General features: G+C 37.0%; 1 protein-coding gene across 1 annotated transcript in view; it reads right to left on the reverse strand.

The window, feature by feature from the left end:
* The window catches only part of LOC104616472 (mRNA-capping enzyme-like), a gene marked incomplete at both ends in the record, with an annotated part of 64671 nt that extends 40493 nt beyond the window's left edge, over positions 1–24178 (reverse strand). Inside the window, 3 exons of the mRNA XM_010281497.1 lie at positions 1539–1674; positions 23153–23254; positions 24069–24178. Of these exons, the coding sequence (XP_010279799.1) occupies positions 1539–1674; positions 23153–23254; positions 24069–24178 (348 nt within the window). The remainder of the gene's footprint in view (positions 1–1538; positions 1675–23152; positions 23255–24068) is intronic.
* Positions 24179–26888: the final 2710 nt, after the last annotated feature.

Below are 26888 nucleotides of genomic sequence, written 5' to 3' on the forward strand. Positions count from 1 at the left end.
CCCTGGAGGTATTTAAAAGACGTGTAGATGTGGTGCCGTGGTTTAGTGGTGGACTTGGCAGCGCTAGGTTAAGATGTTGGACTCGATGATCTTAAAGGTCTTTTCCAACCTAAACGATTCTATGATTCTATTAGCCACCCTTACTAAATCACCTGTTTTGAAAAGCAAAAAAAGAACAGCAGTTTGTCTGAAGAGCACCTAGGATTGCACCATATGGACACTGGCAAGCCATTACTTTCTCAAGAGCCTTAAAAAGAGCAGGGAAAAAAATAGCACCAGGCTTTTTATCTCAACAGTATGGGATCTTATGTATGTTATTAAGAATATTATTATGCACGTCATTTGGAAGCTGCCTGTCTGAAGAGGCTCCTAACACACGGGACAGCTTGTGCAACCACTTTTGAGCTGACAGTGTGGCATTTCTTGCATTACGCTCTCAATTTTTCAGCGAGGCAGAGGTGGTGGAAAATATTCCATTATCTGCTCCTCTGTCCCTGAGACAGTACATCATTCCTTGCAATAATTATCCTCACAGATTCGATTTATACATGCTTCACATGTAAATGTGTGTTCAGTAAGACAGATGATTCACAGAAGTGACACTTCAAGAAGGATACTGACAACAAAGGCCTGAGAAAGGAAAGGAAGTTGACAAGGACAATCTGGTCTCCCATATCTGAAAGGTGCGTTAGGCTTCAGAAGACCAATATGTAAGATCATCTCAGATAGTCAGTACTTCAGCAAGCAAAAGTGACAGCAGTGTAGAGAGCCTCCAACGCTACTGCAACACGATAGGAAACTGCATTAATATACATTGACGGGTATTTAGTATAAGAGCTAATGAAGCTCTTTTGCTCATCTGAAATAGGAAGGTCAAGAAAGAAGTAATCTCCTCTTACGGCTACTATTCTGAAGAGTTTACCAAGAATACTCCAGGCCAGCCTTCAAACAACAAATACAGATGTTTTACAGCTTGTTTTACGACTAACTTACAAAGTTCATCAGCAAGTTTATACAACTTAAATTAGCATGACAACTTAGAAATATTTTATTCTTAAACAAATTAACTAAATAATTTCTAAATCACCGTCAATAATTCAGATGAGATGAAGATAAAGACGACAGAAGCAAAGACATCAATTCACAAAAGTCTATCAACAGATGATGAAAACGTATCAAATTTTAGAAATATTTACATTAACTGGATTAAATTGACCATGTTTACTGTATCAAAATACAAAGCTGTTAACAAGAGATGAGGTTTTGCACTTATTTCTTTAGATTCTATTCAAGCATTTTCTCATATTCAGAGAATGTTACCTCAATACCTTGATTTATTTCAAAGACAAACAGCTCCCCCCAGAGCAGTCATCACTGCTATTCTGTAGATGAGAAATTACTTACGAAGGGTCAGTCACTGACTGAATCTATATTACTCCTGAATTCCCATGATTCACTGATCCAGGCCTAAAAACTTGGCCTGAACAAAAGCAAACAGGACCGAAATTATTACAATAATTATATGGTATGCTTCTTACCCCATCCAGAAGAGTGTTTGTTAGATGTGTGCGAAGATCTTTACGAAATGGAAATTCCAGATTAGATACATGAAAAATCGAATTGTCTCTATCAATCATATAAACTTCATTCTTGCCATCAATCAGCATCATATACCTGAAAAGGCAATGTTAAGATATTATACTTAAAGGTATATCCTCTAAATCTCTACTATTTTGATTTATATTAAAAAAAAAAAAGCAATCATGACAGACATTATAAAAAAGCATTCTAGAAGGAAGTTTTTACAGTTGAAAGTTAAAACTATTGCTTTGAGAATGCAGATGATTTAGTTCAATGCAATTATCATAAAGAAAATATTTCAAGAATAAAAATCAAGAATATATATATTAAAAAAAAAAAAAGAACATTGCTGCATCCAGATAAAATGATGCCTGAAAATCTATTAAAAATAACGCTGTAAGAAATACATGAGGCTAATTCAGTTAGATTCAGCTAAAAGATCTTTTACTCCAGTTTTTCCTTTATTAATGGAACTGAACTTTGCCTGGTGTAAATCTGCAGAGTTTCATCCAAAAGGAACACCTTTCCTGTCTATCACTGGTTATCTAACACTGCAGCACTGCACAGTCCCAGCCAACTACTGAACTACTTTTCATTAAAACACTGACAAATATAGCCAAGGTACATAGCTCTCACATTACACACAAGGTAAACCACAAAGATTACTACATGATCACCAGCAACTTGTGAGCTTGATTCAGTTGCAGACATCTGAATTTTCTAAAAGTTTCTTTACATTATGACAGTACTGGGGAGCCCAATTCATTAATTTAGACCTCTCTACGCTAATCCCACAGAAGACTGCTCTATAGAGGTAACATCCTGTAAACAAGAAAAACCAGCAAACAAGTAGAAAGAAAAGAAGTTAAAAAAATATAAAACCCACAAGAGATGCTAAAGAGCATGATAGCTGTAACACACCTGAGTTACCTTTGTAAAGTTTTCTTTGATCTTTGCAGCAAGAGTACTAAAGTAGCATTTCAGTAACAAGGCAGCTGTGCAGACAAAGGTCTCCTCAAACTTGCGCAGCAGCTGAAGAGAGCACCCCTTCTGACTGCAGAAGAAAGTTCAACAGAAACTACTATCAAAGGCCAGATGCAACAAGTCAACATCTTGGCAGTGAACGAGGAGGAATAAAGGTGCTGAGCATATACCACAAGCAGCCCTGGAAGTGAAGACTAGGAGCTTGAATCTGGTATGGTAAAGGAAGATAGAAACTGTTGTGGGACTCAGAAGGTTGGCAAAGCAAAAGAGACCAGAAAAGTGCCTTTTTGGAACCAACAAGAAGATCTGACTGCAGTTAGTGAAACTTAGCGCACCTAGTAACACCAGTGAAAAGAACAATAGTTATCAAGATGTGATTGAATGATCAGACAGGAAACACCATGGCTTAACAGTGGTGTGAAAAATAAGTGTACAAGTGGTGTGAAAAATAAGCGTACAAGAGATGAAGCTGACATGAAGACTCAAAAGCAAGTCTGAGTTTGATATCTCAGTCAAACCTGAGTTATGTCAGTTTAACTAATTACCACCCGAGCCCCTGTAACTGCACTTATGCCTGATCACGCTGCATCTAACCGTGTTGGTGGTCTACACCAAAACTGAGAGCATGACCTTAAGCTGAGCTTTCTTTCACTGATCCTTTCATTTCACCTTGCACACAGAAGTGCTAAAAGCACCAGTATGACTACTGAGGTTCTACTGAGAAAAGTCAAAATCACAGAAAGCCAAAAAAGAAAAATAGGAGCACCATCCACTATCAATACAGTTCAGTAATTCTAGAAGTTCACAACATCTAATGTTCTTGAATAGCCTCCAATATAAATAGGGAAGAGACACAAACCTTCCCACAGCCACTAACCCATTTGGACTCCAGTACAGTTTCTTTGACAGCACAGAATACGGAAACACTTGATTAAAAGCAAAAGATTATAGGAGTTCCCATCTCCATGGAATTGGAATACTCCATAGGATTTTCCACCATACACGTCAGAATATTTTTAAAGCAAGCAAGTGTATTTTGAAGACTCATTCAGCAAAGAACTTCTCATACTTATAAAAGTCTTCAAATACATTGGATATATGTTGGGAAAAAAAAACAGGATTTTTCATAATTCATCTATTTCTCCTTGGAAAGTCCTGGTTATGAAGCAAACAGTACTCTCTTCTAAAATTCACCATTGTTATTACAAGTAATGCCCACAGGATCTCTGCTGTCAAATAAAGCAGCAAGCATCCCCCAGAATCCCTGCAGGCAAATGGTCTACACAGGCAGCCATCCTGTTGTCTGCACAGATCCTGCCTCTAGAAATCAGTAGATCTGGCTACTGGAACGCAGTACGACCCATGCAGCTAAAATAAATACTTTTTTTTCCAGTATTATGACTACAATCATAATTCACCACAGATCAGTTCAACTTGCATTTCTCCACACACAAGATGAGTAGTTCAAGATGCTACACAACAGTTGCACAAAAAAAACAAAAAAAAAACAAAAAACAAAACACCAACCCACAACAAAAAAACAAGATACATCAGTTGGAGGAGAGAGGAGGAGTAGATTAAATCAATGCAACATTAGCAGAGCTGAAAGCTGCACAAAAAAAATAATTCAATATACATTCAACTAGGTAAGTTGGCACCAGCTCTTCAGAAGCAAGAATAATCTACAGACAATATCCATTTTTCAAGCCATGTAAATTTATTCGAAACAAAAACTAATTATAAAGAGCATGTTGTCTTTTCCTCAAAAATTAAAGAAACCATGGAGAGGGAAGAAGAGGTGTATAAGTAACAGAAAAAAAATACGTGAATCACTTTTAATTTTTCAAATAAGCTTACTTGGACATCTCTGCACTCTCATATTCATTGCTGTTTTAAGTACATGCTTTCATTGTAATTTGCCTCAATGACAAAACAGCATCAGAAACAAGTTCTAATGCTTCAAGAGATCTAGGACTTAAGAAAACCATACTTGAATCATGTCCTGATTTTGGCTGGGATGGAGTTTATTTTCTTCCTAGTGGCAAGTATAGTGCTGTGGTTTGGATTTAGGATGAGAATAACGTTGATAACAAACCGACATTTTAGATGTTGCTAAGTAGTGTTTACACTAAGTCAAGGACTTTTCAGCTTCTTATGCTCTATCAGCTGAGAAGGCTAGAGGTACACAAGAAGCTGGGAGAGGACAGAGCCAGGACAGCTTCCCAAACCAGCCAAAGGGATATTCCATACCATGTGACGTCATGCTCAGTATATAAACTAGGGGAAAGCTGGCCAGGGAGCAGCTGCTCCGGGACTGGCGGGCCATCAGTCAGCAGGTGGTAAGCAACTGCATCATGCATCACTCGCTTTGTATATTCCATTATAAGTATTACTACTATTACTATTTTATTTCTGTTATTAAACTGTTCTTAGCTCAGCCCACGAGTTTTTTCACTTATACTCTTCCAATTCTCACCTCCATCCCACCAGGCGAGCAGCTGTGTGGTGCTCTGTTGCCAGCTCAGGTTAAAGCACAACACGTCATCATTACAAATGTGATACAGTAAGAGATCTTACAACTGCTTTGGAATAAGGGGAAAAAAACAACAAAACACAAACAGTTAAAAGCTTTAGGTGTTTTCAGCCACCTAAAACATCTACAGGTTCAGACAACATACAGAAGGTTTCATCAAAATCTATTAGTCTAATATCAAAAGTAACAGTAGCACACCACCACTTTCTCTGGATCTTTCATGCAAAACAAAATCTATGGACATTTACTTAAGAGTTGGTAGCTGGATAGCCCACCAACCACTAGTGGTGAGATTCCTTCTCTTTCAAACCATGGGGCTAATGTTACATCTCTTGTCTCATGATTTCTTTCTCTTTTTAAAAGTTGTCACTGTTAGCTGTTTATACCATAAATTCTGAACGGCAGAGACAATGGTAAGCCTTACAACTGCATGCAAAAGACTTCCAATCAAAGATCACCAGGAATCACATAATTATATCTTACTTCAGAGAGCTACTGAGAAACAACATGTGCTTACTTTGAAGACAAAAAAAAAAATTGGTCTCAGGACAATAGATTACTTTCATGTAGACACATTTGTCATGGGTCTCATGATAATATATTTGCTTAACATAGAAGCTGAAAAAGTCCTCTGCATGAGAGAGAGATTAGACTGACACAGATATATCTGTTTTGAAAGGCTTTGTTTGGGGTTTTTTAAGCTGAAAGCCTGAAAACACCTCCACCTCCTAATTTAATAAACTATTGAAACTATTGGAGAAAACTCTGAATGTGGTCCAAACAACAACATTTGTCAAAATTCTAATTATTACCAACGTAAGATAAAAGAAATTTGGTCAAGGATGGACTGACAAACAGTTGTCTATGTTAACTGAATCTGTTCTATGAGCAGCTGAAAATTGAAAATGTGCAAGAAGCAAAAGAGACATGCAACCATGCCAAGGTTTTGGTGAAACTAAATTTATTAATTAATGAGGGAGTTTGGTTAGGTGGTTGGATTTTTTTGTTTGATTGCTTGTTTAACTCAAACAGCACAAGTTCATGCGCTTAATATTAGGCTTTAAGTTTTCTCCAGATGACACTTCAAGCTTTCTTGGAGAAATCTTGTAGACTGCTGATCAGTTCTTTTCTGAATATTATCTGGACATGCCCTGACTGGTTGTATTTGAAGAAGTTAATTAAGGTATTAGTAGCATAAGCACTTACACCAGAACAGAGAGCGTACCTCTGGGCAACGCCACACAGGCAAAAAAAGAAGAACGACGATTTCTCAGATACATTTAATAGAAACTAAAACAGCACATAGGAGCTTAACTGCCATGCATTGTATTGCATACCGTGAACACTACTTGCTATTACAGCTGTCCATTTATTACTAATTATCTCTATTGTGTGAGCACTCAAAAGCTCCAATTAGTAACCAGGCCCCATTGTATTAGATTCTGTGCAAGTACACAAGATGACATAGTCCCCTATCAGATGGCTCAATCTGAATTTAAAACAAGACAAGTAAATAAAAGAGCCAGAGCAGAGCAGCAATAAGAGCAATAACAGAACTGCTCATTCACCTTTGATAACTACACATGAAAGCGCAGAATCGTGTTTAAGCAACAAATATCATCTCTCAAAACTGCCAATTCAACCACTACAAACCAGCCAGTTTCCATTGCAACAAAAGTTCTCACAAGTGAGTTAAAGAAAAAAGGGTCACGATGTCTACACAGATTAATCTCACAAGCAGATAAAATATCTACAGTCATAGAAATGGTAAAATCTGAAGTTTCATTAGAAGCTACTTTTCATTCACTTTGGGTCCCGAGGCAAGGTCCATTATTAATTCTAATTGGACATTAGTGTTAGGAGTATAATTCAGGAAATAGGATGAAAATTTCATTAGCAAAGACTTACAGCTCCTGGCATTAGACAAACAGATCTCAAAATCACCTAGCAGGGTATTAATAACTTTAATCTTTAAATTTTAAACAATATCAACCATCAAATATCATCTTGAAAAGTTTTCTCTTCAGAAATCAATTATTTTTAGCATACCCAAATAAAGGCAACCGTTTCAAAGGCTCTTTTGTTCATGCAGTCCACATCAGTTGGGCCCAAAACACATGCTAGAAGAATGATTTTATTAAACTTCCCTATTTAGGTGGGAGGGGGGAGAAGCAGGCTTTGTTGTTTGGTTGGTTGGTTTTTGTGGGTTGGGTTTTTGGGGGTTTGTTTGTTTGGGGTTTTTTGGGGGGTGGGGTTTTTGGTGGTTTGGGGGGGTGTTTTTGTGGTTTTGGTTGGTTGGTTTTTGGTGGGGTTTTTTTATTTGGGTTTTTTGGTGTTTCTGGGGTTTTTTGTTTGGTTTTTGGGTTTTTTACACAATTCTGAAGCTGACAAGCTACACTGAAAATGCTAAGTTGAAAACTGAGGTTTCTCCTTTATGTGGGTGTTTAGTATTTTTCACTGTTAAATTTGAAAGTACATTTCAGGAAAATATTATTTAAGGCAGATTACTTGGTCTCCCTCAACCTACAGTCATTCAGAGTCAGGGACAACAACAGAACTATGTCTCCCAAGCTCCAAATCCAATACTGCACCCACCAGAGCATGTGGCCTCTATCCTTTTTCCCAGCTTACTAGGACTCATAAAGCCAGCTTTGAAAATACTACTGAACATATAAATACAAGTTCAGCATAGTGCCTGCCAAAACACATATACAGTGAAATTGATCTCCCAGAAGATCACAGAAGTTTTGCCACTGACTTCAGTTTTATGACATGCCTTACCTATGTTTAACTTAACTCAGCCAAAATCCCAGCAACTATCCCAGCAATAAGGTTACAGGAGTTTTAAAAACTTAAGTGTAATTAAAAAAATATAGTACAGCTTCCTCAAATTTTGAGACCTCACCTTCTGAGTTTGAGCTCAACACAAAATTAGTTTTCTGAAAAAAATCTAGAAGTAGCAAATGGGTTAGAAATATTTTTTAAAGGAAGACTAAAAATTCAGCTTCTATAGGAGTTTTTGTTGCCCCACAGTATTTCTTTAGACAGACTATATCAAAGAAGATTATTTATTTCGACACAACATTGTCATTGCTGCTTTTATTTTCTTTTTAAATATGCTTGTGGCTGTATTACCACATTAAAGAATGCAAAATGTAAGAAATTCCATCATCAACTCTAAGCACAAAATACATGGCAGCTCTCCATTCCCAGGGGAGTTCATTACACAGCCTAGAATTCAGTCTTGCAAAAGCGCTGCCCTCCCACACAAATAAGCAATACCCAACTCAGAACAGCAATTAGCATCACTAATATGTTTGCTGACGCAGAGGCAACAATGAAATCCCGTTGCAGATATAATTTTCAATTTCTTCATTTCCTTGTATGATTGGCAATGCTTCAAAATCATGAGTGTGTCACCACTCTGTAGGTTGATCACCTAGGATGAGGTCAAGCCACCTTAGCCCTTTACTTTGGACCTTGCCACTCCCTTCTGGCAAGACAGCATCAACCTCTGGCCAGACACATCAAACGCTGTAGACAGGGTCAGGAGAATGAAAATTAATGACTGCCCTCTATCTACTGACAGTAGGAGATCATCTATCCGTGTCACTAAGCTGCTGCAATTCCATGTCCTGGCCTGAATCCAGACTGTGCTGGATCTAGAGTAACATTTTAAATTAGACAAGTTTGAGGCTGGCCTGTGGCAGATGGAGCAATACACCCTAAAGTCCCAACAAATGGGCAAGGCTCTGCTTGCTCTCTTCTCTTATATTAATTGCTTCTGGCAATGGTCACTGCTTCAAACTATGTCTCCTGAAGGATGACAAAGCCTAGATACAGGGACACTAACACAGGAAGTTATATGAAGACTCATGATATTATTTTCAGTCTGTAAACAAAAGGAAAACAGTGTCTTCTTAATCAGTACACTGACAGCTCTGTCACAAATACCACTTTCAAACTTGCACACACATTTTCATTTGCACAAGTACAAAGCATATCAGCCAGCAAGAAACACTGCTACACATAAGCAGCTGTAGAATTATGTATTTGACTTGGTAATCCAAATTCTAAATAGAACTTTTTAAAACCACACACAGAGGCCCTTGGAAGTTAGTCTTCTCTTAATATACCAACACTTCATATTTCTCTCACATACTTCTAGGTTAAATTCTGCCATCAGCAGTCTCCCCAGTATTTTAAACCAAAAAAATCCCTTAGATTCTGACTGACAGTCATTTCCAATTAACAGCCTCCAGCTCCAATATTTCTTATTCATGAGCTTGCATTTTCTACAACTAAATATTCTTCCAGTTTTATTATTCTGCTCCTCAGTGAATTCAGTGGCTTGTCTCCCTCGTTTGTTTGTCAGAACATACTTGCTTTCTGTTTCAAAATTCTTAATGACAATATAAAATTAATATTCAGGATCTCCACTTGTGGCTTTCTATATATTTTCTTCCAAAACCATCCGTTGTCATATTCTTTCAATCCATTCTTTACCTGTCTTACAATTCTATCAATCTTCATTAGCCTCAGTCTATAACAAATCAACATGTTGTCAAAGTCCAGAAGCATGAGATCTACCACTATTCCTGTGTCAAAAATATGGTATACAAATCCCTACCAAAATGGTTGAACTCAGAGGAAATACCATTCCTCATCTATACAGAAGACTCTGTTCCTCAGTCCTTCTGATTCCATTACTTCCCTTAATTTACCCAAATCTGTCATTTTAGAGAGAACCTACATTATTTACCTATTTTTGCCTCTAATTACAATAATAATTTTCTAAGTTTAAAGCAAAGCCTTTTCATCAATGACCCATACCTATCTTCTATAATCAAGATTTTTTTTTTCCCTCAATATTAAAATACTGTGTAACTAGGCTGTTGTTTAGTAAGTAAATGTATCTCATGTATCTCTTATTACATTCAGAAGCACCTGTATTGTCACTGGTCAAAATTCTCTACCAATTCTCTACCCTCAAAAGAGGGCAGAATTCAGCTTCTGATTAAGTTTCATAGTAACAAGGTGTCTGCTTTAGGGTGAAATGAATAGTCCCCTAGGCTTCAATAACTTTGTTGGCTGAAGTCTTATTACATCAATGGAGATCTAGATGCTCAACTTGTGTTAGATGTTAAAGTGTGCTCATAGTGACAACTCTGATCAAGTTGGGTATCTGCAGCAGATTTAGCAGTAACCCAGAAGTTTACCTTAACAATCCAGTAGTGACTTTTTAAAAACCTGAACTCCATAACATTATTTTTATCCTTCAGCTATTATGAAAATAAAATGTTATCCCCCAAACTTCATGTTGCATCTTTCCTAAACAATGAATGCTTCCCAATACTCATGTTGCAGTCAAGAAAGTTATCCTAGCATATCTGCTATGCCAATGTCTAGTTCCATGAGAAATTAGAAGGTTTCAAATATCCAGCTTTGTGTTCTGAATTACTTGTTCAAGATACTATTGCCCTGACTTGATTCTAGTATGGAAAAAAAAATAATTGTCTTGCCTTACTGATCACCTCATATATCACAATGAAAGGGCTATGCTCAATTTCCATATTCATCAAATCATTTAGGTTGGAATAGATCTTTAAGATCTTCAAGTCCAACCATAAACCTAGTACTGCCAAGTCCATCTTTAAACCATGTCCCTAAGTGGCACATCTACATGTCTTTTAAGTACCTCCAAGTATTGGTGAATTGATACTCATTGATTCATCCTGCTTATTTGAGACCACAGAACTTCACTTCCACAAAATTCTTTAAGGTGGTATGCCCCGCATGTGTACACTTTGTGCAGGTTACCACTGTTGGATAACAGATACCCCATAGCTTATACAGGTATTCAGTCTCTGTAATCTTTACTACTCACCAGTCTCCTCCACTGTTATCTCACTCAACATCAAATTCTTTTTCTTACTCTTGCCTGCCACCACTCTCCTTTAAACTCTGAATGCAAGTTCCCCTTTGCGTTTGCTCCCCTTGACAACCCAAGGTCCAGAGAAGACTTTTTTGTGACTGTTGTGACCCTGAAAATCATCAAAAGTGAGGCAGTAAATCTGCAGATGACAACATTTACTATAGAAATCTTCAGAATACCCCAAACTACAGTAAAAAACAACGCAAGTTTTGATACCCAGGTAGGAAGAGAGATACGACCACACTTCACCACCTTACAAGGTTCTAAATTAACTCTTGTCAGCTGAGAAAGCTAATATAGTAGCTACTTTCTAGAGGTCAGTGAGAGCACAGAAAGGCATCAGCAAACAAATCATTAGGTCACATAACTAATAGGAAGGTGTATAATACAGAAATAATGTTGCATCATTATACAACTTATAGTACCCCAGGTGAGGGGATACCAATGTGCACCAGCATTAACAGGAAAGTCAGCTTTTGAATAAAGGAGGTAACGGTAATACTATGGAGCATGGAAGAATGCGTAAATGTGGAAACTGGTATCATTTCTCCTAAAAAAGTATCATAGTTTAGACTGAGTTCAAACTTTAGTTTTTCCTGTTTTATAAATCAAGGATAAAGATGCTTTTAATTAGTTTAACAGATGGCAAACTCAAAACCAATGTAAAACTACATTTTCTATCTAAAGTATTATTCGACTGTGAAACTCTGCAACAGAGCTGGTAAAAGAATTTAGCAAGGTTAAAAAAGACTATCCAGTTACAGTGTTTTTCTTGACTGCCTTCCAGGGTTTTAATTAAGTTAGAGTGCTGTGGGGGGTTTGTTTCTTTATTTCTAAAAGGATATTAAAGCTTATGGGTTAAGTTTGAAGTCATCTTGTTATTATTATTTGACCTACAACAAAGGGTAAATTAATCTACAACTACGATATATTCAAGAGTTCTTATAGTGCATTATTACCTATCTGGTGTAAAACAAAAGAAGAATTGTTAACTAGCTAGAACAGATGTGACACAGTAACAGAATCTATACACAAACAGATTGATTTTAAATACTAGATTCTCTTTGTTTCACCCAAATTTTAATGACGCTAAGTGGTCAAGTACATACCTACACTAGAGGGAGGAACAATATTGGAAAACAACTGTACAATATAATGTTCTGATTACTTTTTTTAAAAGCTATACGATTAATGGAACAAATTATCACTCCAGCTTGACTGAACCACTGAATTCTCTTTTTTTTTAAATTATTATTTATTGCAGATATTGAGCTTCAAGCTTGCTTGAACTTGTTTGACTCCATCTGTCCTCCACAAACTTTAGTCTGAAAATATCTTGGAGATTGAGGGAAATTCATGCCTGAAACAGCAGGCTCAAAAAAAATAAAAATTGCAAAGCAGCAGCCATACAATGGTGTAAGAAAGAAAAACAAATTAATTTAGCATCAGATGACAAGTATTTACATTCCTTCTTTCCCCAAGCAAGAAAACCATAACATCTCTCATGGAGGCCCATAACGTAGCAGTAAAGAAGAGAGTATCACATCTTTGAAAAAGGAGGTTCCCTTAAATTTAAAGTGATTTATGCCAAAACATATGCTGGGTCAATTCTGCCAACATCAAAGGCACAAGTCACAGAAGAGCAGAACTGCCATTCGTGATCATAGATTAGAAGATCGGCTCCAAGGGAAAGCGCTGTCCTAGTTTCTTGTATAGTTAAATTTTACAAACTGAATGTCATTCTTCCCTGAATAAGCTTAAGCCGTTACACTTCATGGATGTGCCTGTAATCCCCCCAAGAGAACCAGCAGCACAGGACGCGCTGTTCCACTATCAAAAGTGGCCTGGGAGAAGGAAAATAAATAAATAAACCAGTAATCACTGATACTTGTCGCTTGAACATCAAGTACACACACAGGCATGCCATTTATCTTGATCTAATTAGAACATTTTAAGACTACAGTGGAATACTCTACAATTAGTATTCATAGCACAAGCTACATAATAAGCATTTTAATGCATTAACTATTTATAAATAAACAAAAGAGCTTGCTTAGGAGACAATCTGTCCAAATATTCAAATAGTTATATATGAATAATCAGTTAAGTAGTACTTTTCAAAGAGCCAGAACTGTGATCATAAAACTTTGTGAGCTGTCAAACTTCAGAACTGTGAAGAATCAAGCCTGCTACTTCACAAAATAGACCTTCTGTATGGTATCGCATCAGGAGTGCTCCTAAACCACTTAAGAAAGGGACACAAAAACAACAGCTTCCTTCCAACACTTCTTTGCAGAGTCTTGACACTGTTGCAGGCACATATAAATGAGAAACCACAACCTAGAGTAAAAATGCCACCTTTGGCCATTCGAGTCAATTTGGATCCAGACTGGGGATGACATTTTCTGTCACACCAATTTATTTATTCCTCTACATTGATTCAATGATTTAAAAAACAGACTTCAGGAGATGGAGAAGCAGTAAAGTGATATAGACATGCTTTAGAAATAAATACATACATACATAAATACCCCATCAACACCACACCCCCCCAAAAAACCACCAATCAATCCACCCCAAATGACTCACTCCAAATGCAATTTAAGATAAAAAACAATTTCAACCTATCCCAACAGCTATGAAACTAAACAGACCTGGTCTATAATACACATCTCTACTTTAAATAATACTGCCTTGTGGGAACTGCTTAGAAGTAACAATATTTATACCCAATAGTTCCAAATATTCTGCCTCCTTTGACCCACAGTCTCTTACCCTCCTGGTTTATAATCAATGAAGTAAAACAGAACTGATGAGTTACATGGTGACGCCCATGAGTCTGGCTACCAAAATCCCACAACTCCTTTTCTGCTGCTGCAAGACCACCAGAAAGTCTAGGCATGCTCTCATCCCCTGTACAATAAGTAAAAAAGGAGAAAAGGACAACATGCCCTTTGACAACACTTCAACAGGTGGAGATGATGAGGCCACCCTGTGCTAGAACTTCATCACCCTGAGCTGAATGTCTTTACCTTGAGATAGCGGGAACACTAAATATGCTGAAAGTGCCCTTAATGTTACCTCAACTTATCAAAGTTTTACTTTTGCAGTCTCAAATAAAAACTCAAGTAAGCATACAATATTCATGGGTTCTAATGCTGTGGGAAACAGGCTGATATCAGTCTTGTAATCCTAAACTTATTGTCTAACACATTTATAAGGGATAATTATTAAGATGTACAGTGAGTGAAGATTCACATCTCAGATATAAAAACCCCAACTTGCTAGTCTCAAAACACATCATTCCTGCCTCCCTATCCCATCTTCTCTTCCCCTCCTACCTAAACACACAAAATAAAGCCATGAATTAGGCATCTGCTTTTTCAGAAAATTAAGCAGAATGCTGTTTAGAGTGCTTAACATCTATGAATTGCTCTTTTCAGCAATCATTAGAAAGGCAGTTTATACATTATAATCCAGAATCATATATGTGACCTTTATATACTTTTGCAGAAGCTTGACATTACGTTATCACCACACACTTAAAAGCTAAACTGCAGGTTCCTAGCAACTGAGTAGTATCGTAGTCTAAAAAAGCTATTTCTAGCTTTTAATCTTGACTGGAGGGGGAAAAAGATAGTTTTATTAAAACTGTTTCAATAACTTTCACAACTTCAATTTCCAAAACGTATGCTAGCTCCAATTAAGTAGATTATTCAAAATAAAGTCAGTGAAATAAATCCTGCATAGATTCTAGACTCAACCTAAACCACGGTTCTTCCCAGCTATAGAAGCAGAACTACAGAACTAGTTTAAAACTGGGCAAGCTTGTTTTCTCTTAAAGAACTGGTTAAAATGTTATAAAGAAGGACCACGAGTGACTACGCCATGTAAGCAAAAACTGCATTTCCCTTCCAAAGACCTTAACAACGTAGCATGCAACAAAACAGTGCAGAGTTAGGAATAGGGGACTAGCAACAGTCACTTTGGGGAATAGCAACAGTCACTCTACCCTCTTAACTAAGGTTTTTGTTCCAAGTCTTCTCTTTAAATACCATCCCATTTTGACAGTTTCATGGGAATAATAGAAAAATCCTTACAACAACTACTGTGAGATATTCAATGAAAATAGTAACAAATGTCTGAAGAGTAGCTGTCCTACACACACGAACAATGTATAATTAGCACTCAACAGCTGAGGCTTTGCCCACTGCTGATAGTTACATAAGCACATGCCTTGAATCAAACCACTTGAGTTAAGCCCAGTTGTTCACAAAACCCGTCACTCGTACACACAAAAAAAAAAAAAAAAAAAATCCATTTGGTCCTGAAAGGTCTGCTTGGCACATGTCCAAACCCCTGAGTATTTCCGTCCTTTAAAATTTAAGACCACAGAAACATGCCCCAACCACACAGGAAGGGATACACAGCATTACCAACCAATGGTGCAGAATTGGTACGTATTTGTTTCTTAAGATAAAACATAAACATGTATAACACTAAACATGACTAAATGACAAGACACTCAAAACACAATATATAGTAATTCACTTACTCACTAGCCATCTAGGGTCAGACAGTAGGGTGCACAGAAAGGTGGTATATTCATACCTTGAGAAAAACTCTTTACTCCCAGGTGCTTTCAAGTGACTAACAGCCGTAAACTTTCCTGTTAGCACCATTTCCGAAGCCATCTGTCAATTCTCAACATGCTACATTTTTGTCCCCCTCCTCTAAATTAGGAAAGAATCCTCTAACAATTGTGCAAACCTCCACTTCAGGCATTTTCCACTACCAGGCATAAAATTCCACATCCATGAGAATCTAGTCATGTTATTTGTACCAATCTGAATATTAACCTATGGCTTCTTTCTCATTCCCAACAGGGCGTCCTTCAAGTTCAACTCTACATGCTTCCAGGAAATAATCTTTCCATTCTCTAGATCTGCCTTCATGACAAGCTGGTCTCTTGTTCTTAACAATGAGTTCTCAAGTGCACAGATTTGTTTTTTAGTTGGATTAGTACTACTCTCCAATCTTCTCTGTCCTCCTCCTTTCTTGTTATTATCCCAACTTTCTCTCTAACCTCCCCCTGTCTCTCAGGGATAAGTTTTTTCATAAATCCATTTGACCATCTCTTCCTTAATCCTTCACAGACAGGCTACCATTTTTCTTCCTTGTCACCTAATTTTTGGGTTAGTTTCTTTTACCTCTTAATTTCTGAAACAAAAAAATCTGTTTCTCAGTTTTCTCCATTTTTTGAGAGCTGTTCTTCAGCAATGATCAACTTTTCACAAGTTACGCTTGTCACAAATGACTTTTGGATAATTTTTCATATTAGGAATCTGCCAATTTCTCACTTATGCATGTAAGCTTCATCTCATCGTGTAAAGAATCAAAGAAAAAAAGTATTTATCCATGCAAATTCAGGGAGAAACTTCTACCTCATCTTCATAACAACGTGCATGAAAAGGTATCTTAAAACACACCCAGACCACTTCCTTCAAGTAATGGTTACAAGTATTTTTTTTGAAAATGCTGCAACTGCCAATAATTTTGAAGTTCTTAACAAAACATAGAACTTTTCTTCAACTTGTACAAAAAGCTAAACTAAAGAAACCTGGGAAGCTACCACAAGTTTTATAATACAGTATCTTACGTGTTTTGGATAAATAAAAATTGTTTTATTAATAAAGACAATTCAAAAATTTGGCCACCAGTTTTATCATACAGTTAGGTGTAGTTTTACTATTTTTATTTTGTACTATGATACCGACAAAATAAGAATTATTTAGGCCTTTTTCCTAAAAAGTAATTTGCTAATCATGAAAAAACAACCAACTTCAGACAACTTCCTAACTATTTTGTTACAAACACCTTTTAGACAATTAGCAGCAATTCTCAAAGAGCTGCTTTACATTCTGCATCCACTTGTTCTCATTTAGGTATCTGCAAGCCATCAAATTTGCATGAACATTTTTCCAATATAATAGCCTTTGGCGAGAACTACCTGTTCTGCATTTTTTGAAATAGCTGCTTTACCATAATTGAACAGCCATAGTATTATGATCATATTTACTATTATTTAATAAAATTGCATGCGTACAGATGTGAAGAATAAAAAGGTACTCATACAAATGTAGGAAAATCACTTACGCCCCTTAATAGCTTGCATTTGGTTTAGGTCACATTTTATCATTATAAAACGTAGTCTTGTTTGACTGTATTAATTTGAATTATTCCACAGACATTTTAGAGCATTTATTATTCTTAGTGGTAACAGTCTTTTTTTCAAAACTGGTGTCTCATTTCGTTACCAACCCCACTCCTTGCTGAACATTCAGCTCCACTCATTAGAACAAACATCTGCTACAAAGAGTATTAATGAGATACATATCAAGGGATACAGCAAGCCGCTAACCACCTGGATTAATCATTTTACAGTACAAAGTTGGTAATACAGAGTCCTACAGTATGCCTTGAACATACTGTTACGATTATCTGATTCAGACAGCAACTACTACTTCGGAAACCCAGCACTACAAAATTGGATGCATTTCTAAACCATGCATAACTTGTAGCTACTGTTAACATCCAACGTATATTTCATCTCAGCAGAGCCAAAAGGCATGATTTTAGTAGTGGTAAATTTGCCCCTTGGATTTCTGTGCCTTATGAATAGATTAGCATTAAAATTATTTTAAAGACACCAGAGGTTTGACAACTGTTCCAATAAATATACAGGATAGAAGTGACACCAAACCAGTCAGAACAGCTGAAGACAAGTGATTTATTTTTTTAGAGTAATAATTTAAAGAAATATAATTTTAGAGGTGTTTTTCCCCAAAACCGAGTGAGTTGCATATAATATTTACATGTGTGCAAATAGCTGGCACAAAGGAAATATTTTTCCAAGGAGAGGCAATGATAAGTGAGCTTCAAAACTTTTAAAGTTCACTTGTCTAAACCTGAGATGCAAATGTACACATCTTTACACATAGGCATTTATAAACAGGAGGAGAGAAGTATTTGCTCACACTGCATTTCCCTCTGTAGCAAACATGTTCCAGAAAGAAAGCTGAGGTGAGAACAAGGAGGTCTGCCTTCACTGCTGCTCATGGAACAAAGGGCTCTGGAAACCAGGCACAGAAGAAGCAAGACCACCGTGTAGGTATAAACTCTGTGAATCAGGACAGACTAAGCAACGGTAAGTCAAAGGATTTTGAACTTAGGGCTCCAATGGAGGAGGATGAGTTTTGACCCAAACCATACTCCGAATCCACTCATTTACAACAGTGTGTAAGATACCACTCCAGTAAATTTCCCCAAAATACATTATAGAATCACTGTCAAATAATTTAACTAATGAATGTCACGTTATCTAGTCAACTCAAGATGACAAAAAAATGCTCCTTCATTTAGGGAAATACTTTCTTTTTTTTTAAATTATAGGTAGAAAAATATATTAATACTAAGAAAGCAAGAAAACATGCACTGTTCAACCACTAACAAAGAAACAAAACAAAACAACCACCATCAACAACAACCCATCTCTCAAACCAGAATGGTGAAAGTTCAGGTTCAGTTGAAATCTAGGAATAGGAAATGCCTAGAAAAGTAAAAGTCCTCAGTGAAATTACTGACACTACCCATCAGTTAAGACAATCTACAAATAAAGGCTTCAGCCATGAAACCTCTAGAGAAAACTACTGCTGCAGGAAAAAAATGCAGGTGTTTAACACTGGTGAAATTTAAGAAGTTTGGCTAGGTTGAGAAAATATTGCTATTACCCGAGATGAGAGTGTCTTATTTACGTGAGAAAGTATAATATTAAGTTATGAGTGAAACGTCTGCTTTTCTGTAAGTCCAATCAGATCAATGAAACAGCAGTCCTTTTTTAAAAAGGGAGAGAACAAGACCAAAAAAACCCTGTATGCAAGCCAAATAATATTGTAATGGGCAAACCCTAGGCTGCTGCATCTAAACCATATTTAACAGAACAGCTTCAGAGATATTTGATGACAGGGGTTTCATCTCTAGATAAAGTAAGCAGGGAATCCATAAATGGATCTCCGCTAACTGATGTCTTAATAGCAAATTCAGGAAGGTCACGCCTGTCAACACAAGCATTCAGAATAAATAATGAAAATCTGTTTAATTGCATATGGAGTCCAGATCATTGGAGAACAACAAAATAATTATAGAAGCATGTCCAATGTAAAAACTGTCATACTAATTTTTCATTGCTGATTAGGGTAGCTACCATGCACAGTGTCTAAATGTCCAAATAGCAGCTCAGGTTTTCATCTTTAGTCTCTTTTTCACAACATTCCTTCAGCTGAATTTCATTAACACTGGATCTTTGCAGCATGATTTTTTTCTCTGGATACACCTATCAGTCTGTGTATCTCCATCATCAACTGCAAGTTATTATGTTTTGATAAAATTTAAAAGAACTGTTTAGTTCCCTCAGTTTTATTCTTAATCCATTCTGTTCTGTCACCATTCTAGAACTCTAAAAACACAGGACAGAATGTCCAAAATACTGAAAATTCCTACCAGAAATTACATAGGCACTTCAATTTCTTTCACAAAAGGCACTCTTCCAGGTACACTACTACTTTCTATAGAATTATTCTAGTATTCAGAATGTACCCATCCTGTACATTTGCGTAAGAAGAATATTCCATAAGACTTCAATTTTCCAAATGAATAACATAAGATACAACAAAGAAAGACTCCTCATATTGAAAGCACAACCAAAAAAAAGCAATATGGCAAAACAGCTTACAACCCTATGGAATAGCATTAATTGTAATTTTACAGCATCTTAGTATTTGTTCTAAGACATATCAATCTATATTAGCTAATGACCCACAGTTTTGAACGGATTATTCTTCAGTGGCAATACACACCAGAGACACTGCAGATGAAGTGATTTTTTCCTTTAATATCAAATGGCCTTCTGTAAAGAAGTTATTTTAAAAATAGAATTATTTTCTGCTATTACTATTTCTTGAAGCAATAGGCTTAAATTATACAAAAACATTTCCATAAACTGTCTTTAATACGTACTAAAATACTAGTGTAAACCAACCCCTAAAACAAAGGCTTCCTGAAGGACTAAGCTGTGAAAAAAGGCAAGGATTACCAAAATCTGAGCTGCACAGGACATTAATACTTTGTAAACATATTTTCATAGTTATACAAGTCAAGTCCATGGGCAGTATATCTGGAATGTGGATTAAAAGCATAATAAATGCAAATACTCCCATCTGGCTCTTTGCATGGTCAGTTTAAGTTGGCTGAGTTTACCTTTTCAGGCTCAGCAGCTTTTGAATGTACTGTACTGCTCTGAGAATAAGCCTGGATCTCCCAGCACCATGGTTCTGTAACCTCGCACCCTGAGAATCCCTGCCTCGCATTACCCAAGTGCTTGTGCATACAGCCAGCCAATGTTAATAAGCCAAATATTCCCTGCCATTTCTTAATGCTCGGACGCCATACTGAGTGCAAGCTTGCTTTGTATTTTCACACCATGCTCTACCCAAGCTAATAAACACTTGAAGTACAAACTCCATGGATGAGAGATACCTGAAGGGTTTTGGGTTTTTATAGGAGACAGCTTAGTTCTGGCAGAATTGTGCTGAATCCTGACTGACTCCATGTGGAGACACTTGATAATTCTCATAAGACACCCAATTCACCATATTTTCCATGCTTTTCATTATCTGGAATACTCCTTTCTATTACTAAATATAACAAACCTAACAAAATAAAAAACACAGGAAAAACTTCCCGAAGACAGCCTACAGTGCTTGTTTATTTAGCATCAAAATTTTACTTTGTTGTCTCAGCACGCTGACGGGAGAATGCTTTCCACTGCACTGTTGAAACAAAACTTCTTTTGCTCATATCTATACACAAAACCAGTATTTTAACTTCACCAGTCTGAAAACAAACTCTTACCCCCTGTTTTTGAAAGTATACATTTAATCCACACAATTGATGCTGTCGTGGTTTGGCCTCAGCCGGCAACTAAGCACCACGCAGCCGCTCGCTGACACCCCTCTCCCCCAGTGGGATGGGGGAGAGAATCATGAAAAAACTCATGGGTTGAGATAAAAACGGTTTAATAGGACAGCAAGAGAGAAGGAAACGACAGTGACAGCAATAATATCGACAAAGGAATGTACAAGGACAAGTGATGCAGAATGCGGCGATTGCTCACCACCCAGCGATCGATAGCCCGTCCCGGAGCAGCAATTCCCACCCCCCGGTCAACTCCAGTTTATGTACTGGGCATGACGTTATATGGTATGGAATACCCCTTTGGCCAGCCTGGGTCAGCTGTCCCGGCTGTGTCCCCTCCCAGCTTCCCGTGCACCCCCAGACTTCTTGCTAGCAAGCCAGCACAAGAAGCTGGACTGTCCTTGACTACTTGGCCACAACTCAAAAAATCAGCACATTATCAACATTTTCTCTTCCCAAATCCAAAACACAGCTTCACACTAGCTTCTGTGAAGAAAATCAACTCTACCCTGGCTGAAGCCAGGACAATGCCTTCCAACTTGTACATATGCGAACACCAAACTCTTTTGCTCATCTAAAGCACCATGCACAAATGACTGTAACTCCTCTTACCCTGTGTACATTCTTTGTAAGTGCACTTTTTCTGATCAAGTAAAAGCATGTTAAAAATCTATTCATTTGTTCTAAGTGAATAAAAACTAAAGTCATCCCACTTAGAACAGATTACAACTGTTTAAATACTTCTGTATGTAAAGAACATCTTCTAGAAATAAAAATCAAGCTACTGAAACGAATGTCACACAAATTCTTCCTGTTACTGAGACACTATTGACTATGATGTAAGAAATTGTATTATTAATTACCTTAAGAGGGCGCCCACAACAAAAAAGAAGATTGTGACATGAATGCTATGAGTAGCACAGGTTAAAACCATTTCCATCAATATCTGTGATTCCTGATTTTAGTTTTGAAACCAGGAATACTGAAGAAAAACAGAAGGTTAGAGTATCAAACCCCACTGGTGATGATTTCAAAACTTCAGGAAAATGGTTGTAATTTCACAAATGTTCCAACCTATTGAAAATATTCAGTCTTACAAAAATAGGTACGATTTTGGAGGTTTGGAATTTTACTCAAGAAAGATTTGTTTGTATGAAGAGCCACACCTCTTTGCAAGACTACAAGGAAACAGGGCACCTAACATTTGGCGTTTTATTTCAATGTGAACAGCAAATATTTTCTATATGTCATCTAAGCTGCTGGGTGTAGAGGCAAAAGACCCTGTGTAACATGGCCTTTTCATGAGACAAAGCAATGAAAGGATATCCAATGGCACCAGATGCACATGTTTAGACAACTGAGTTTCATCCAGTTGAGACCTATCTATAACCAGTTAAAATCACAAAAAAAAGTATTTTGCCATTCTGTATTTGATGATGTAGGGCGTTTCTCCTACTTTGAAATGCTAACATGAGAATACTGGAGAAATTAAATACAAGGATGCATTTCAAACAAGAAATAACAACACTGAAGAGGTTCAACACATCAATCCAATCAGGTTGCAGTCTGTTATAAAAAAAGTCACCCCTACAATGAATGTAAGAGAAATGGTGAGGGAAGGTTAAACGCTTTGGCTGAACAGAACTACAAGTTTGAACAAAGGATCACAGTATGAATAAAAAAACAACTGTGAAATTTCTAACACTAGCCAGCTTCTGAAGGATCAACTAGAAGTATTAATTTAGCTTTTATAAACAAATTCTTTAGCTTAATAAAGTCTAACTGTTATTTAATATTATTCTATGACCTTGGTGGCAAGTCTTGACTGACAGACAGGCAAGGTTTATGGAGAAGAATAAAAGTACATACACTTAACAGGCAGTCTGCAGAACAGCTGCTAAAGAGAAACTTGGCCACAAACTTCAGCAAATGTTGAGTATCAAGACAGCAAAAAAAGAAATCGCTGGAGTCAGTTTTGTTGTTAGAATATGCTTTGTCCTTTGTACAAGTGAATTCACTTTCTTAAGAAAATACAAACCGTCTACACAATTTACTGGGTGTTTCCTTTTCATTTAAAACGAACTTACCGAGTGCCGTCTGCTTTCCAGCTAACTTTGTATGGCTTCTGCTCCAAAAATTTAATATTTTGCTTGTCCATGGAAACAGGCTGTGCTCCAGGGAATCCAGACCTTAAAAAAAAAAAAAAAGTTTATTAATATTCTGCAATAAACAGTCACACAAGGCAATGCATTTTTTATATTAGACTGCAGTCACACCTTGTACCAGACTTGCTGCAAGATTAACTTTGAGTTAGAACATCTTCTCCAATAAGGTATTTTGCAAGAAGAATGAAACGCCCATCTGATAAGAAGAAAGGTATTTGCTTTTGACAAAACACTAAATTATGTGGAACTTCAAAGTTTTAACTTCGGAGGAAGAAATATCTGAATTCAAAATTACAAGCACTAGAAGAACTATACGCATTAGCAAGTTAGGAAGCACTGTGAGCAACTCCCTGGATCATCAGCTTTGGAAAGGAGGAGTTTAGAATCTGAGACATTAAAATCAATGTTTTCATTAACATTGGACACAAACCCATGTTGGCTATACAAACAAGTATTTTACCTCAATGCGGAAGTGTAACAGTAGTTGTATAAGTAAGTTTGAGCAAACACTAAATTTTACACAAACACCTGGACTAGACTGTATCTGGAATTTGCACAGCAACAATTCAACTGAAAGCATTTTGCTATTTAAATGGAAAAGCAGTTCTAGAGTCTTGTTTCTTAATATCAACAGTTGATCATTCTGCTTCGTAATGCAATGCAAGCTCCTCATCTGTTTCACTGTCGAGTGTTTTTGAAGCTTGCTTTTTTTTTTAAACAATTCACCAAAAATAGTCACCTTTTAATTTTTACAATGAGCTGTTCCCCTCTGCAAAACTAGAAACATAAACGTTATTTCTAGACAGTATAAATAAACAAATTCTAAATGTTCTCATACCCTTCCCATCCACAGAACTGCTGACATTTTTGCTGTATTCCTCCTAACTTTGGCTGTGTTGTCACTTGGGTCACACATTTAACTGTTATTCCTTCCAAGAAAATTGCACCCTAAATAAAAATGAAATATAATTAGTATTTAAGCCTTCATAAAAGCAGATCAGAACATGTCAATACAAGATTAAGTCTGTTTTTACAACTTGACCCTTACGAGCAATACTAACTTAGATATTCCTTAAATATTTACCCCCAAATACCAAGCTAAATCGGCTGAGATTTGCCAGTAAAATCACTGGTGAGCCGTACTATGAACCCGGGAACTGAGTTATTTATGGGGACAAAAATAAAATAATAATTTGAAAAAAAATTAATAGGAGGTAAATGGTGAGGGATAGGCACTGTTTAGCCAGCACTGTCAAGAAAGTTCCCACGTCAAGCTACAGCATCAGTCTGACTCAGTATTTTTCATCTGTAACTAAAAAGTTTTTATTTAAAAAGAAAGTACACTATTATCACATATGTAATAGTAAATTGGTCACATATGGAATTTGCAGGGATCAAATTAATCATCCTCAGTAGACAAATTATTATATAATAACAAGGTAGTGCAAGACATCTATTTGTGGATGAGAATCTGAACCTAAACAGTATTGTAAGCCTCAAGCAAATCACTGTTCATCAAAGGTCACAAAACTCTTTCTGGCAGAAGCCTTTGTGACACCACTTTTAAGTGTGTCAAAAAGTATGGCCTCAAAATAAGTAAACTGGAAACTAAGGACAAAATTGACCTATGAAATGTTAAATAATTTTTTTAATACATAAATAGTATTTCTAGACCAACAATTCTGTGCTTTCCTTGATTCACAGAAAGTAAGAGCTGCTCACGAACAGTAGAGATCTAACATGAGATAAACATAAGTAGCTTTGTAATTAGTGAACTAAACTCACTGGAAAACATTTTTAGACATGAGGGTTTTGGTGGGGTGGGTTTAAAGCAAAAATCTCAGCAGATGACAACATTAAGTCCTACTTTTCTCCCTCCAAATCTTTGAGATGCATGTTTTCAATTAAATATGTTAATTTTCTCAGACCTAGATGGTAATTCCTGTTCAACTGCATGGATTTCACCTCTACCCAAGTGATATACCACATTATATGGCTCAAAACTTAAGCTCACATTGTAGGGAATGAATGCACTTATGCAGCAGCAAACTTAAAGACTTCTCAGTTGATCTGAGACAAACTTCTTAATAAAAAACATAAACAGCTGGTTTGTAACAAAGCATTTGTGTAAAAATATACTTGTATAATTTTATTCTCAATCTAAACCAGGCTACTAAAGTGGAGGTGCTATCCTCACTGCCACAGAAAAACCTAAGTAGAGATCAATGAAAGAATACTGAAAATAAAACTCTAAAATAACTTGTATATTCCAGGAAAAGTTTGATGCCCAGTGGAATAAAAACAAATTCTGCACAACAGAACACATTAAAGGCATCAGGTCTACAAAGCTACATAATCAAAGATTTCTATAGAGATCTCAAATTGACCAGACTTATTTCAAAGGCATCTCAAACAAATTCTCAATGGAGACTAAGATCAAAGTTATGAATCCTGCAAATGAAGACTCGAGTATTTCTTACCACTTCTCTAAAATGCTTCAAACTTGCCTTAACAAATCTAGCAGCATACTACTAATGAAAGGAGCCTTTTTGCTCCCTTCCTTTTCCACACACCATGGCTCTCTGTTCTACTCTTGAGCAAGTCTAGGAACCAAGCTGGCAAAAATAACCTCATAAATCAGTAATTTTCTGCCAAATTAGTATCCTAAACTAGCTCACCATAGGATGAGTCAGCACCAGTGCCAGCACAAGGGAAGCAGAAGGAACACAAGGAGTGCAGGCAAAGCAGGACCGCAGTTTTCAGTACAGCCTGCATTTAGTTAAGATTGGCTCAGTTGCCTCACCAAATCGTATTCCGAGAACAGTACATCCTAAAGAAATACAGTCATTCATAACCTTAATTACCTTAAGCTCCACAGACTTTCAGCTCATCACTTATCCCATATTATTTATGTTATATTTATGTGGGCACCAGCAGCTGCAACAGCACCCAGTGACTGGGTGAGGGAGGCAGACAGCTACACATGCCTGGCCAGCATGTTGTCTGAATTCTAAGTGGCTAAGAGCACCACAAAATAAAGGAAGATGGTCATGCCTTACTCCTCAGAATAATGACAGAGTGCAACGGCAGTACAACTGGTAAGATTAAAGCAAAAGGCAGGTGACAGGAAAGATTTTCCAGAAAAGAAAAAGTCATGAACATGAAATTGGTGACTGCCATTTGAAAGTGTATCTTGCAGATTATCTGGCTCAAGTATATTCACTAGCTAAGGCACAGCACTATGAAAACAAGGTGAGTCATTTGGGCATCCATGCTTGGCTAACTAAGTGCTCCAGGTTTCATGAGAACATTTCCTTGGATAAGGTGCCAAAACTGAGCCAGATCCATGCACTTTCTGCACCACTGTTGAGCTAACAACCCCCTGTGGAAACAGGACACGAGAACCCAGTGCAGAGATGCCACAGCACTCAGCTCAGCAAGAGCACCTCAGGTCCTCAGCACTGATACTAAGCCAAGAGTTATAAGCCCTAATGGATTCAAAGTAACTACGTGCACTTGGTATCTACACTCTGCACAACCTTCACACCATCTGTACTAATCAAGCGCTCATCGCTTGCCACCACATCCCTCTGCCCATGACTTCAGCTGAAGGAGAAGTGGCAATGTTGGAACACAGGGAGACTACAGTGGGGGTCAC

Source organism: Phaethon lepturus, unplaced genomic scaffold (genome assembly GCF_000687285.1).
Source record: "Phaethon lepturus isolate BGI_N335 unplaced genomic scaffold, ASM68728v1 scaffold14352, whole genome shotgun sequence".
Classification (NCBI taxonomy): domain Eukaryota; kingdom Metazoa; phylum Chordata; class Aves; order Phaethontiformes; family Phaethontidae; genus Phaethon; species Phaethon lepturus.